The sequence below is a fragment of the Seriola aureovittata genome, chromosome 17, assembly GCF_021018895.1.
Source record: "Seriola aureovittata isolate HTS-2021-v1 ecotype China chromosome 17, ASM2101889v1, whole genome shotgun sequence".
NCBI lineage: Eukaryota > Metazoa > Chordata > Actinopteri > Carangiformes > Carangidae > Seriola > Seriola aureovittata.
In genome coordinates, this window is record NC_079380.1 from 16,789,220 (window position 1) to 16,800,584 (window position 11,365).

Here is an 11,365-nt window from a genome sequence, read left to right on the forward strand (position 1 = left end):
TTTTTGTTCAGGTCTACTGATGGTTTGTGTTATTGTGACTGTCTGGCACAGTAATACACAGCAGTGTCTTCAGGCTGTAGATTCTGTCCTTTTATAGTCACTGTTTTGCTGGAAGAGTCTAAGCTGTAACTGAACTTGTTCTTCAGAGCATTGTTTTGACGAAGAACACCTCCTCCCCACTGATGAACAATCCACTCCAGTTTTCCTTCGCACTGTCTGATCCATCCTGTTGCATAGCTGTCATCAGTCAGAGAATAACCAGAGACCTGACAGGTGATGGTCAAAGACTGTCCAGACTGCTCAACCAGTGAGTCTGGCTGGATGAGATCAATACTGTACACACCTGTGGAAACAGAAATCAACATCATCTCCATCATTCATCTGACTATTCAGTGTTTCTAATGTGTTTATTAGTGTGAATCCACTGAAAGCTCCTCACAGGATCCAGCTGCCAGCAGCTGTATCAGAACCACAGAGAACATGGTTGATGTTGAAGCTAAACTGATGTGAGCTCTTCTGTCCTCTCACTGACACACACACACACACACACACACACACACACACACACACACACACACACACGCGATACGAAAGTGAGGGAATAAAAAAATCATATATGAAGAGTTGTGTTTCCTGCAGATCGTTGGAGGTTTGCTGTTTTACATTAAAGATGTAAAACAAGGGGGGCATCAAGTGGCGCAGTGGGTTGAGCAGGCGCCCAATAAGTAGAGGTTACAGTCCTCGCTGCAGTCGCCTGGTTCGAATCCTGCATCGGATGGTCCTGTACTGTATGTGATTCTCCCTCTCTCTGCCTCCCCATTTCTTGTCTCTCTCTACTGTGCTATAAAAATAAAGGCATAAAAAACCCCAAAAAATATATTTTAAAAAAAGAGAAAAAAAAGATGTAAAACAAGAATCAGTTTAAACAAAAAGAAAAGTTGCATTGCAGCATAAACTGATAACTGATTAAACTGATTGTTACTTTTTAAAGAGTTTTAGTGCTGTAACTGTCTCATTAAAGAGACAGAGAGAAAAACAAGACTTTAACTGCCCTCAATTTTTCCACTGCTTTTTGTCACTGTGTAGCTGTGTGTGTGTGTGTCTGTGTGTGTGTGTGTGTGTGTGTGTGTGTGTGTGTGTGTGTGTGTGTGTGTGTGTGTGTGTGTGTGTGTGTGTGTGTTAGTGTGTGTGTGTGTGTGTGTGTGTATAATCATGTGAAATAATAAATGATGAATTGATGAATTTTAATCAAAATCTTTCCTCTGCTGTAAGTTTTACAAAATTTTATTACAAACAACAAATAAAATTAAAAAATAAACATATAATTGTTTCTCATGGTCTGTCAGTTCAGATGTAAAGGAGAGAAATGTAGGATCTTGTACAGCTGCTCAACCAACTCCAGTTACTGTGGCTCGCGAGCACAATAATAAACAGCAGAATCTTCAGTCTTCAGACTGTTCATCTGCAGATACAGCTGCTGTCTGCTGTTGTCTCTGGAGATGGTAAACCGGCCTTGGACTGACTGAGAGTGTGCAATGTTGGCACTGTTGTAAACACTCGCAACCCACTCCAGTCCTCTTCCAGGAGCCTGTCTGATCCAGGCCATCCAGTAGTCACTGAATGTGAATCCAGAGGCTGTACAGGTCAGTCTGTGGGATTCTCCAGGCCTTTTAACCACTGATTCAGATTCTGTCAGAGTCTGACCATCAACACCTGTCAAGTCAAAAAAGCAATCAGTCATTTGTTATAACTTGACAAACTTTTGAAGACACATTCAACGCAATATCAGTCAATCTCTTCACCTGCCCAGCAGAGAGTTAACAGCAGCAGTCCTGTCCTATAGTCCATCATGTTAAACTGTGTGTCCACTGTTCTCTGTCATCCTCTCTGCAGTCAGATAAGTAGAGGTGGAAGACATCTGAGTTTTGCATTGACTCCTCCTCACAGGGAGGAGAGAACTAGATTGAATTTAGCTTTCTTATTAAATGTCAGTGGATTTAAAGTTTGTTTGACTGGGTTTAGTTTCATTTGCAGAAAATGTTTTAAGCATTATCAACCACTGTATTTTTCAAATGATTTAAAATACAATTCACTTTTTCTCATTATGATCAGCAGATGGTCTCAATAATCTACATCATTCTACTGATCATTAATATTGGTCATGTCACAAAAAGAATATACTGAACGTTTTGATTATAATTTAAATTGTACACAGATCACTTTTTCCTGATCCAGCGAAGGTCTCTCTCTCTCTCTGATCAGATGTTTTACTTTTTTAATTAATGTAATTCATGGTGTGAGTTTTTTTTACACTACTAAATCTACACAAAGTATTGTTAATGAATAAAAATTTTATTTGAATTTTGAATAAAATTATTTCATTTATATTGATTTATTTAAAAAAAAAAGGAGAGCTTTTTGTTTTTATTTTTTCAAACAATCTTGTATCAAATCTGCTTCTTGTCAAGAAATGGCTTCGCCTTTCTCTTCCTGCACCCAGTTATTCTTCCTACTCCTGCAGAAAGACAAAGTGAGTGTGTATTTGTGTTAGTGTTAAGAAACGAGACCTTTCGCTGCGCAACAGCTGCAAAGAACAAATATAAAGATTATGATGAAACCTGACATTTGTTCTTTCAACCTGAGATCAACTGGATGAAATGTTATTAGGAAACTTTTGCTTTTCAAGTTTGATGAGTAAAAATAATCTTAAATGTTCACATTTTCATCGACTTCTCTTTTGCTGATTAAAATGTCAATTGTGTTAAATCAAAAATAAAATGTCTATGGTTTTAGTCAACTGAAACTAAAACTGAAATGGACTGAGAAAAACAGATATGAACATCTCCTTAAAATTATATAGAGAGAAAATTGGATTAAATGTCCTCTATTGTTTTTTTAATACTAAGTGCAATATTTAATATTCACATCATGTAAGTTACTTTTGTTTTTAAATATATAGTTATTAATGTTGCTGAAATTTTGCCGTATGTCATTTATTTAACAATGATTTTAGCAAAGAGAGAACTCTTGTCCTCAGCTGTCTTTACAAGAAGCAAAGTTCATTATTAGATCATTAAATTTTTTTTTATCAATGTGTTTTAAAGGCTGTTACTTAATGATGGTCTTTCATTAGAGCCAGGTTCATGAATTTCCCTTAGGGGATAAATAAAGTATCTATCTATCTATCTATCTATCTATCTATCTATCTATCTATCTATCTATCTATCTATCTATCTATCTATCTATCTATCTATCTATCTAGGTTTTAATTTAACTTGATTGTTTTTATAATGTGAGGGTGAAAGGTGTTCATCAAAAAACTACAACAATATAGACAAAATAAACATCATCACTGTGAATCTTGGGGTCTGGGGATTTTGTCCAGCTGCTGAACCAACTCAACTCACTGTGAGTGTCGAGCACAATAATAAACAGCAGAATCTTCAGTTTTCAGACTGTTCATCTGCAGATACAGCTGCTGTCTGCTGTTGTCTCTGGAGATGGTAAACCGGCCTTGGAATGACTGAGAGTAGTAGATGCTACTACTACCACTGATAATGGCAATCCACTCCAGTCCTTTTCCAGGAGCCTGTCTGACCCAGTGCATCCAGTAGCTGCTGAATGTGAATCCAGAGGCTGTACAGGTCAGTCTGTGGGATTCTCCAGGCCTTTTAACCACTGGTTCAGATTCTGTCAGAGTCTGACCATCAACACCTGTCAAGATGAAAAAGAGAACACCACTTGGATTAAGATGGTAACTCAAGGAAACGCTCAACTCTGTCATATGAAGTTCATGAACTTTTTTCACCTGCCCAGCAGAGAGTTAACAGCAGCAGTCCTGTCCTATAGTCCATCATGTTAAACTGTGTGTCCACTGTTCTCTGTCATCCTCTCTGCAGTCAGATAAGTAGAGGAGGAAGACATCTGAGTTTTGCATTGACTCCTCCTCACAGGGAGGAGAGAATGAAACAATAAACCATGAAACTGCAGATTGAATGTTTACTGTACATGAGTTATAATCCTCCAAGAAACCCTCATGGACGTTTCATTCTTTAAGTTTGTTGCCTTTTATTATTAAGCAGAGTAGATCATGTTAAGACTTTTCTTCTTCTTCAACTGTCATGTTTAACTATTGTCGTTGTCAAGGCGCTATATAGAAACACTTCAGATGTACCCAATACAAAATAAGGTTCATTATATTATTATTCTCATTGGCTATTTATTTAAGACCCCCTCCAATGAATATCACATTTTTAACCTTGATAAAATGTCCATTAGGTGTTTAATACAAGACATATCATGAGCGAAGTAAACAGTCTAAGCCATGACTACATATTTCCACAAATACAAATGTAAGGAACCAATCCTATCAAATTGTTGGGATGTAGAATGGACAAAATAAACCTGAAATTTTGTCAGTACCCAGAGCAAGAGTTTGCAATAGCAAATAACACAACCACTCACACTGTGTCAGCCACCGCCAATTACAAGCTAACAAACAACATAAACTAATAAAAGATGCTAACTACGCTAACCATTCTGATACGTGCGTTAGTTGCCAATTTTGGTCATAACAGACTCCTCATCTGAGTCTGGGTCTGATTGAGGCTCACACATGTGGCTGAGTCACTGATGTTTCCTCTAATGCCAACTATCTACGCTCTGCTCTTTCACCTGTCAACCTAGCACATGCAGCATTGGTGGGCAGGGCACAAGGCCTGATCCAGAATTTCCCAATGAGGAATGAAGTGTATATGATCTGCCAGCCCCAATTTTTCAACATTTATTTTCAATTTTAATGTGGGAAAACCATGTTACACAAAACATTAATCACAGCAAATCATTTTTTAGATAGTTTAAAACATTTTTAGGGAGGAACTTTTAAAATTACCCTCCAGACATGTTTTAAAGTATATAAAAATACTCTGGAGTGAAAGAACAGTATATGTCAAGATGGTTACAACAGCGGAGAGACTCAGCCACATGTGTGAGTCTCAGTCAGACCAAGACCCATATGAGGAATGTGTTGTGCACCAAAATTGGCCTCTAGCAGACATATCAGAACAGTCAGCCTATTGACATCTTTTATTTTTTTTATGTCGTTTAGTATCTTGTTTGCTTGTAACTGGCAGTGCAGTAAAGAAGTGTTAGTGGCTGAGCTAATGCAAAGTCTTGCTCTCTGTACTAAAATGATTTTGGGTTTCTTTTACCCCCCAGAAGTTGACGGGATTTGTTCCTTAGGTTTTTTGAGATGAGAAACCCAGGCTGTCTGAATCTGTTCTTTTGAGACTGTCATTAATTCACTGCAGTTCCATGGTGCTGACTGCTTTTGCTAATGATGTCTCATATCATATAAAAAAACGTGTGAACATGTTGACAAAAAACTTGGCGGTGCTCTTTATGTAAATTGTAAGAGAAGCTACAAATGCAGTTATCATTTAGGTAATAATCAAATGTTACTTGTTTTTCTTTTTGTGAAAACAATGAATTGTAGTTATCCACTTAAGTCATGCATATTGACTTAAAACAAGCACATTGTGAAAAAAATACTTTGATATTTATATTAATTTAACTACTTCATTAGTGCATATGGTCAAAGACTGCTTCTCTCTTCAACAGTGAACTGGTGTGAAATCATTATTGGTCTGAGGGCTCCTCCTCTGGTGGCTTCATGTTACAAGTGTTCAGGCACTGAGGGGTTTTTGTTCAGGTCTACTGATGGTTTGTGTTATTGTGACTCTCTGGCACAGTAATACACAGCAGTGTCTTCAGGCTGCACATTCTGTCCGTTCAGAGTCACTGTCTTGCTGGAGGAGTCTAAGCTGAGGCTGAACTTGCTCTTTAGTGAGTCTTTGTAGGATGAATCTTCAGTATATATCCATCCAATCCACTCCAGTCCTTTCCCTGCAGGCTGTCTGATCCAAGCTGTTGCATAGCTGCTAACAGAATAAGAGACCTGACAGGTGATGGTGAGACGTTGACCTGGCTGCACAGTCACAGAGGCTGGCTGTGTCAACTGTTCACACTTCACACCTGTTAAAAAAGAAAATGTTCCATTAAAAATAATGATAAAGTTCTACAGCAAGAGAAGTAATTTTGACTATGACAAATCCAGAGAGACTCACAGGATCCAGCTGCCAACAGCAGCAGCAGAGCTACAGAAAACATGGTTTATGGTGAAGCTGACGAGCTGTGAACTCCACTGACAGTCTGATCTGAAGTTTTTATAGCTGAGTAACAAGGAAGGTCACTGAGTTTGCATAGAATCAAACACATGAAGCATCAGTGTTGGTCTAACTGGAGCCAATAGAACAGACTGTTCAGTGTTACTATATCTGCAGAGTTAAAGCTTACCAGGGGAATCACATTTGCTTTACATGTGATATTTTTTATTCAATTATTCACTGTATTTTAAAATTTTCCAATCAAAAGTTGATTGACTGCTTTTCTTCTTTTCCTGTGTTCTATTCATGTCTGAATGTTTTATTAAACCAAATTGTTAGTTACATTTATTACATAACAAAACACATTCAATCAATTAACATTACAATAACAACGGTTATAAACACCAAACAGACCAACCACCAAGAAAGTTACTTTCTGTCAGCCATGTTTGTCTGTGTAGTATCTTTTTAAATTTTTAACAATTTACTTTTAAAATGTTGTGAGCTGTTTTCCTGAGATAATTGGTTTACTCCTTCCACAGATGCATTTACTTCAAACATATGGGCACATCATTCTATTATCAATTTATTTGCTGACTTTCTTTTTTGTTAGACATGAAAATACTGACAGCAGCCGTGTGGGATCATGTGATTAGTTTAATAATATTTACTTTAATGGCTTAGATGTTTCAAGACATAAACATGCACACTGCAAAAAAGGCTAGACTGAAGAGTCTGTTCAGTGTTATTATACCTGCAGAGTAAAATCATGTCTGGAAATCACTTCTGCTTATGATATTTTGATTTTATTACACAGTCAACTGTAACTCTTGAAAATTGTCCCTGCCTTTTAATCAATGGGCATTTCATCTTTTTCATTTATTTCTTCAGTCAAACTCGCTGTGAGTGAGATGTCTTTCAGTTTTTTTCATCTTTTTTATCTATTCAATCTAGTTTTATAAAATGCATAATTTGTACTTATCGACCATTGTCAATCTTTTTTTTTTTTTGGCATAAGTATTCATAACTTGATCAGATAGAGCTATTAGATTTTTCAGATTATGTTGCAGCCCGTTTCATGGAAAGGAAAAATGTTTTCCCCTCTCTCTTTTGGCATCACTATACACAAAAATAAAAAAATAAATAAAAATGTGGCATAATGTTCCTAAAACTAGGGTAAATGTGTCTTCTGCATTGATCTCAGCTGAAGTTAGAGCAGTAACAAAAATTCCCTGTAACATTCAATGAATTCCATAAACTTTCAACTACATAGTAGGTTAAGCAGGGTATTGTTAGGTATTATAACTTGTGTTTGTGGTTGAGTTGCATGTTGCTGAGTATTTGTGCAGGTGTGTTGGTGGTTTTTGTCACTGTGGGGTGACGTACACAGTAATACACAGCTGTGTCCTCAGGCTGTAGATTCTGTCCTTTTATCATCACTGTACCAGCAGACATGTCTCTGCTGTAACTGAACTTGTTCTTCAGAGCATTGTTTTGATAAAAGCCGCCTCCTCCCCACTGATGGAAAATCCAGTCCATTGTTTTTCCTTCACGCTGTCTGATCCAACCTGTTGCATAGCTGTCATCAGTCAGAGAATAACCAGAGACCTGACAGGTGATGGTCAAAGACTGTCCAGACTGCTCAACCAGTGAGTCTGGCTGGATGAGATCAATACTGTACACACCTGTGGAAACAGAAATCAACATCATCTCCATCATTCATCTGACTATTCAGTGTTTCTAATGTGTTTATTAGTGTGAATCCACTGAAAGCTCCTCACAGGATCCAGCTGCCAGCAGCTGTATCAGAACCACAGAGAACATGGTGGATGTTGAAGCTGAAGTGATGTGAGCTCTTCTGTCCTCTCACTGACACACACACACTCCACTTCCTTATGAGGAACCTTCATTTGCATATTGCTAAATATCTAAATTTCTCAAAGTGAAGAAATAAATAAATCATACATCATGTAAGCTCTTGTGTTTCCTGCAGAAAGTCGGGAGTTTGCACTTTTACATTAAATATGAAAAACAAAAATCCTCTCATGCAAAAAGTTAAAAGTTAAACAGAACAAGTGGTATTTTCAAATGCTTTACCCTTTTTAGTATCAAATATACCGTCTACCATCACTTCACTGCAGCTCAGTAAAGAAATTCCCAGAGAAGAATAATTTAATCACTATCACATACGAACACCAATAAACAGCTGAACCTTCAGTCTTCTGGTCGGTCATCTTTAGATCCACTTTTTATATATTGTAGACATGATGCACTAACCCTCGTCTGTTATTTAATTAACTTAGTTGATCATTTCTGACAGTGGAAACTATTTCAAAGAAATCATCAAACATTTTGATTCACTTTCCAACATCAAATTAACACCAATAAGTTTTCAAATTAGAACTTTAAAATATATGAAAACATGTAAAATCTCTTTCTTTCTGATGGTTCAGAGATCAGTTAGTTAAGATGAAGGAGATGAGCAGCTGTAACGGTCTCATTACAGAGACAGAGGAGAAAAAAACAAAACTTTAACTGCCATCTAAAGGTTTAAAATGGACCTACAATATATGGTCGAGAGAGAAAGGCTTAAAAACAGACTGAGACACCAACAATAAAGATGTTCTGATTTTTCTTCCTATTTCAGTGTGTTTGACCAGTTTTTCATGTTTGTTCGTGAGAAAAATGTAGAGAGATTAATATTCATAAAGTACAAATTGCACATCACTCTTATACACTTTCTACACAGGTTAAATCACAAAGTCTCACAAGCACAAGAATAAGCAGCAGCTCCTTCAGTCCTCCAGCTGTTTATCTTGAAATCTCTTTGAGAGAGTGAGATGGTGAAGTGCAACTGATGTAACAGTTGAAGCTGCAGCCACTGCTGATCCACCAGTTCAACTTTTATATTTGATATAGTTATAAATCTGTAGTTCAGCGCTGAGTGTCAGTCAGTTCAGATCAGGGAGAAAAGAAGGTCACATTACACTGACACAGCTCTACTGTTTTTATAAAGGAAAATTATTTTTCACCCTCATATTGTGATGCATTCGACATAGTTGTTACTCTAACTCACCTAAAACTGTATGTATATAGGACATAGTATTTCTGTTAATTTATACTCATACCATTGATTTCAGCAACCAGATTGCTGCTGTGAATTGTGTACTACAGTAAGATCATTTTTATGTTTTTGATGTTTAATGTTCATTAATGATGATCCTTCTTGGGGCCAGTTTCCACAATTTAATGAACAACAAAAACAACTAGCTAATAAAAATACAGTTATTCTTCAAGATCTAGCTCCATGATAATGATGAGGACTGTAGGTTTTTGTACAGCTGCTGAACCAACTCCAGTCACTGTGAGTCTCGAGCACAATAATAAACAGCAGAATCTTCAGTCTTCAGACTGTTCATCTGCAGATACAGCTGCTGTCTGCTGTTGTCTCTGGAGATGGTAAACCGGCCTTGGACTGACTGAGAGTAGTAGATGCTGTCACTGTCATATTCAATAGTTGCAACCCAATCCAGAGCTTTTCCAGGAGCCTGTCTGATCCAGGCCATCCAAGAGCTGCTAAAATCAACCCCAGAGGCTGTACAGGTCAGTCTGTGGGATTCTCCAGGCCTTTTAACTGCTGGTTCAGATTCTGTCAGAGTCTGACCATCAACACCTGGAAACACAAAAATGAATACATTCAGGTTTTTTAAGATGGTACCATTTCAAAAACAATTTTAAGTCAAGATCAGTGAATCTCTTCACCTGCCCAGCAGAGAGTTAACAGCAGCAGTCCTGTCCTATAGTCCATCATGTTAAACTGTGTGTCCACTGTTCTCTGTCATCCTCTCTGCAGTCAGATAAGTAGAGGTGGAAGACATCTGAGTTTTGCATTGACTCCTCCTCACAGGGAGGAAACAAATGGATTTGACTTGTATTGCATTATTTAGTTGATGAAACTGGAGAGTAGATGGGCGCAGTACATGAATCAATCTTCTACGTTTCCAAAGTTAAAGGTTATTGACATGTTGTATTTGTAAAATGTTTATCATCATTAATACAACATTTCAAATGTATTATCTTATTGATAAATCTACCAATACAGTGGAACATTGTTAACAACAAGCAAACAACAAAATATATGATCTAATAGATTCTTGAGGTATGTCTGGAAAGGGAGTGACTTGAAGATCCCTGTCATCTTCAAAATCATTAATCTTGTTCACTGTCACATGTGGAGCTTTATATAGCATAAACTGAGAAAGACAGGTTGAAGCACTTAAAATACAGACTTCTCAAAATGGATGTGAACCCAAGTCCTTCTTGCAGTGAGGTCCAGGTGCTGGACTGAACCAACATACCACGTACTGACAGAATAAAGAGCTGTGTAAAGGCTGTTGCTGCTGTTGATTCAACCAAACCTAGTGAGCTATTTTTTTCTTCCTTAACCTGCAGTGTATATGGCCATGACAGAAATTCTGAAACTCAGTCAGTCGTTGTCTGCCCTCTCTCTACTTCTTCATGATACAACTTACTTGTGAACCACCATAATATACAGAAATGGTTTGAAGCCCTGAAACAGACATTTGTCTGAGTGCACAATATGAAAATATGTGAACACCAGGGAAATCTTCTAGAGTGATCGGCTGTCCAGGTTTCACCGAGTGAATGCTATTATGCCACACAGCAGACACACACTTCAGCTCCTGAGAAGAAACTTTTTATAGTACTTGTATATTATTGAATATTTAGATAGAATCAACAAAAGCCTATAAACAGTATGAAGACTTATTTCCTGCAGAAAGTTGTTTTTTTGCAGTTTTACATTTAAAGAAAAAGAATAAAAATCCTCTCAAACAAAAAGAAAAGTGTCTTTGTTGTAGAAAATCACCAGTGACCATTTCATCACATGAAAACAATGAACATCTGAACCTTCAGTCTTCTGGTTAGTCATATTTAGATCTACTTCCTACATCTTGTAGACATGATAAACCAACTCTAGTCTGTTGTTTAATTCATTCGGTTGATCATTTCTGAGAGTGGAAACAGTGGAAACTGTCCAAATCAGATCACCAGTCTAACATTTTTATTCACTTGTCACTTGTTAACTCCAATAAGTTTTCAAGTTATTTTACAACTTTACAAAATATGAAAACATGTAAAATTAGGTAATTTTTTATTTTCTTTTAAATCTCTTTCAGGAT

General features: G+C 37.1%; 1 pseudogene and 3 gene segments (V, D, J or C); all 4 read right to left on the reverse strand.

The window, feature by feature from the left end:
- Positions 1-29: 29 nt before the first annotated feature.
- LOC130185229 (Ig heavy chain V region MC101-like) lies at positions 30-482 on the reverse strand. The segment is given in 2 exon segments: positions 30-343; positions 440-482. Coding segments are annotated over 2 exon segments (357 nt in total).
- Positions 483-2,463: 1,981 nt separating this feature from the next.
- Positions 2,464-3,857, reverse strand: LOC130184745 (Ig heavy chain V region 914-like). The segment is given in 3 exon segments: positions 2,464-2,515; positions 3,408-3,714; positions 3,809-3,857. Coding segments are annotated over 3 exon segments (408 nt in total).
- A 1,871-nt stretch (positions 3,858-5,728) lies between these two features.
- On the reverse strand, positions 5,729-6,168 carry LOC130185232 (Ig heavy chain V region 5A-like). The segment is given in 2 exon segments: positions 5,729-6,033; positions 6,126-6,168. Coding segments are annotated over 2 exon segments (348 nt in total).
- A 3,288-nt stretch (positions 6,169-9,456) lies between these two features.
- Positions 9,457-9,975, reverse strand: LOC130184746 (immunoglobulin heavy variable 3-30-3-like; annotated as a pseudogene).
- Positions 9,976-11,365: the final 1,390 nt, after the last annotated feature.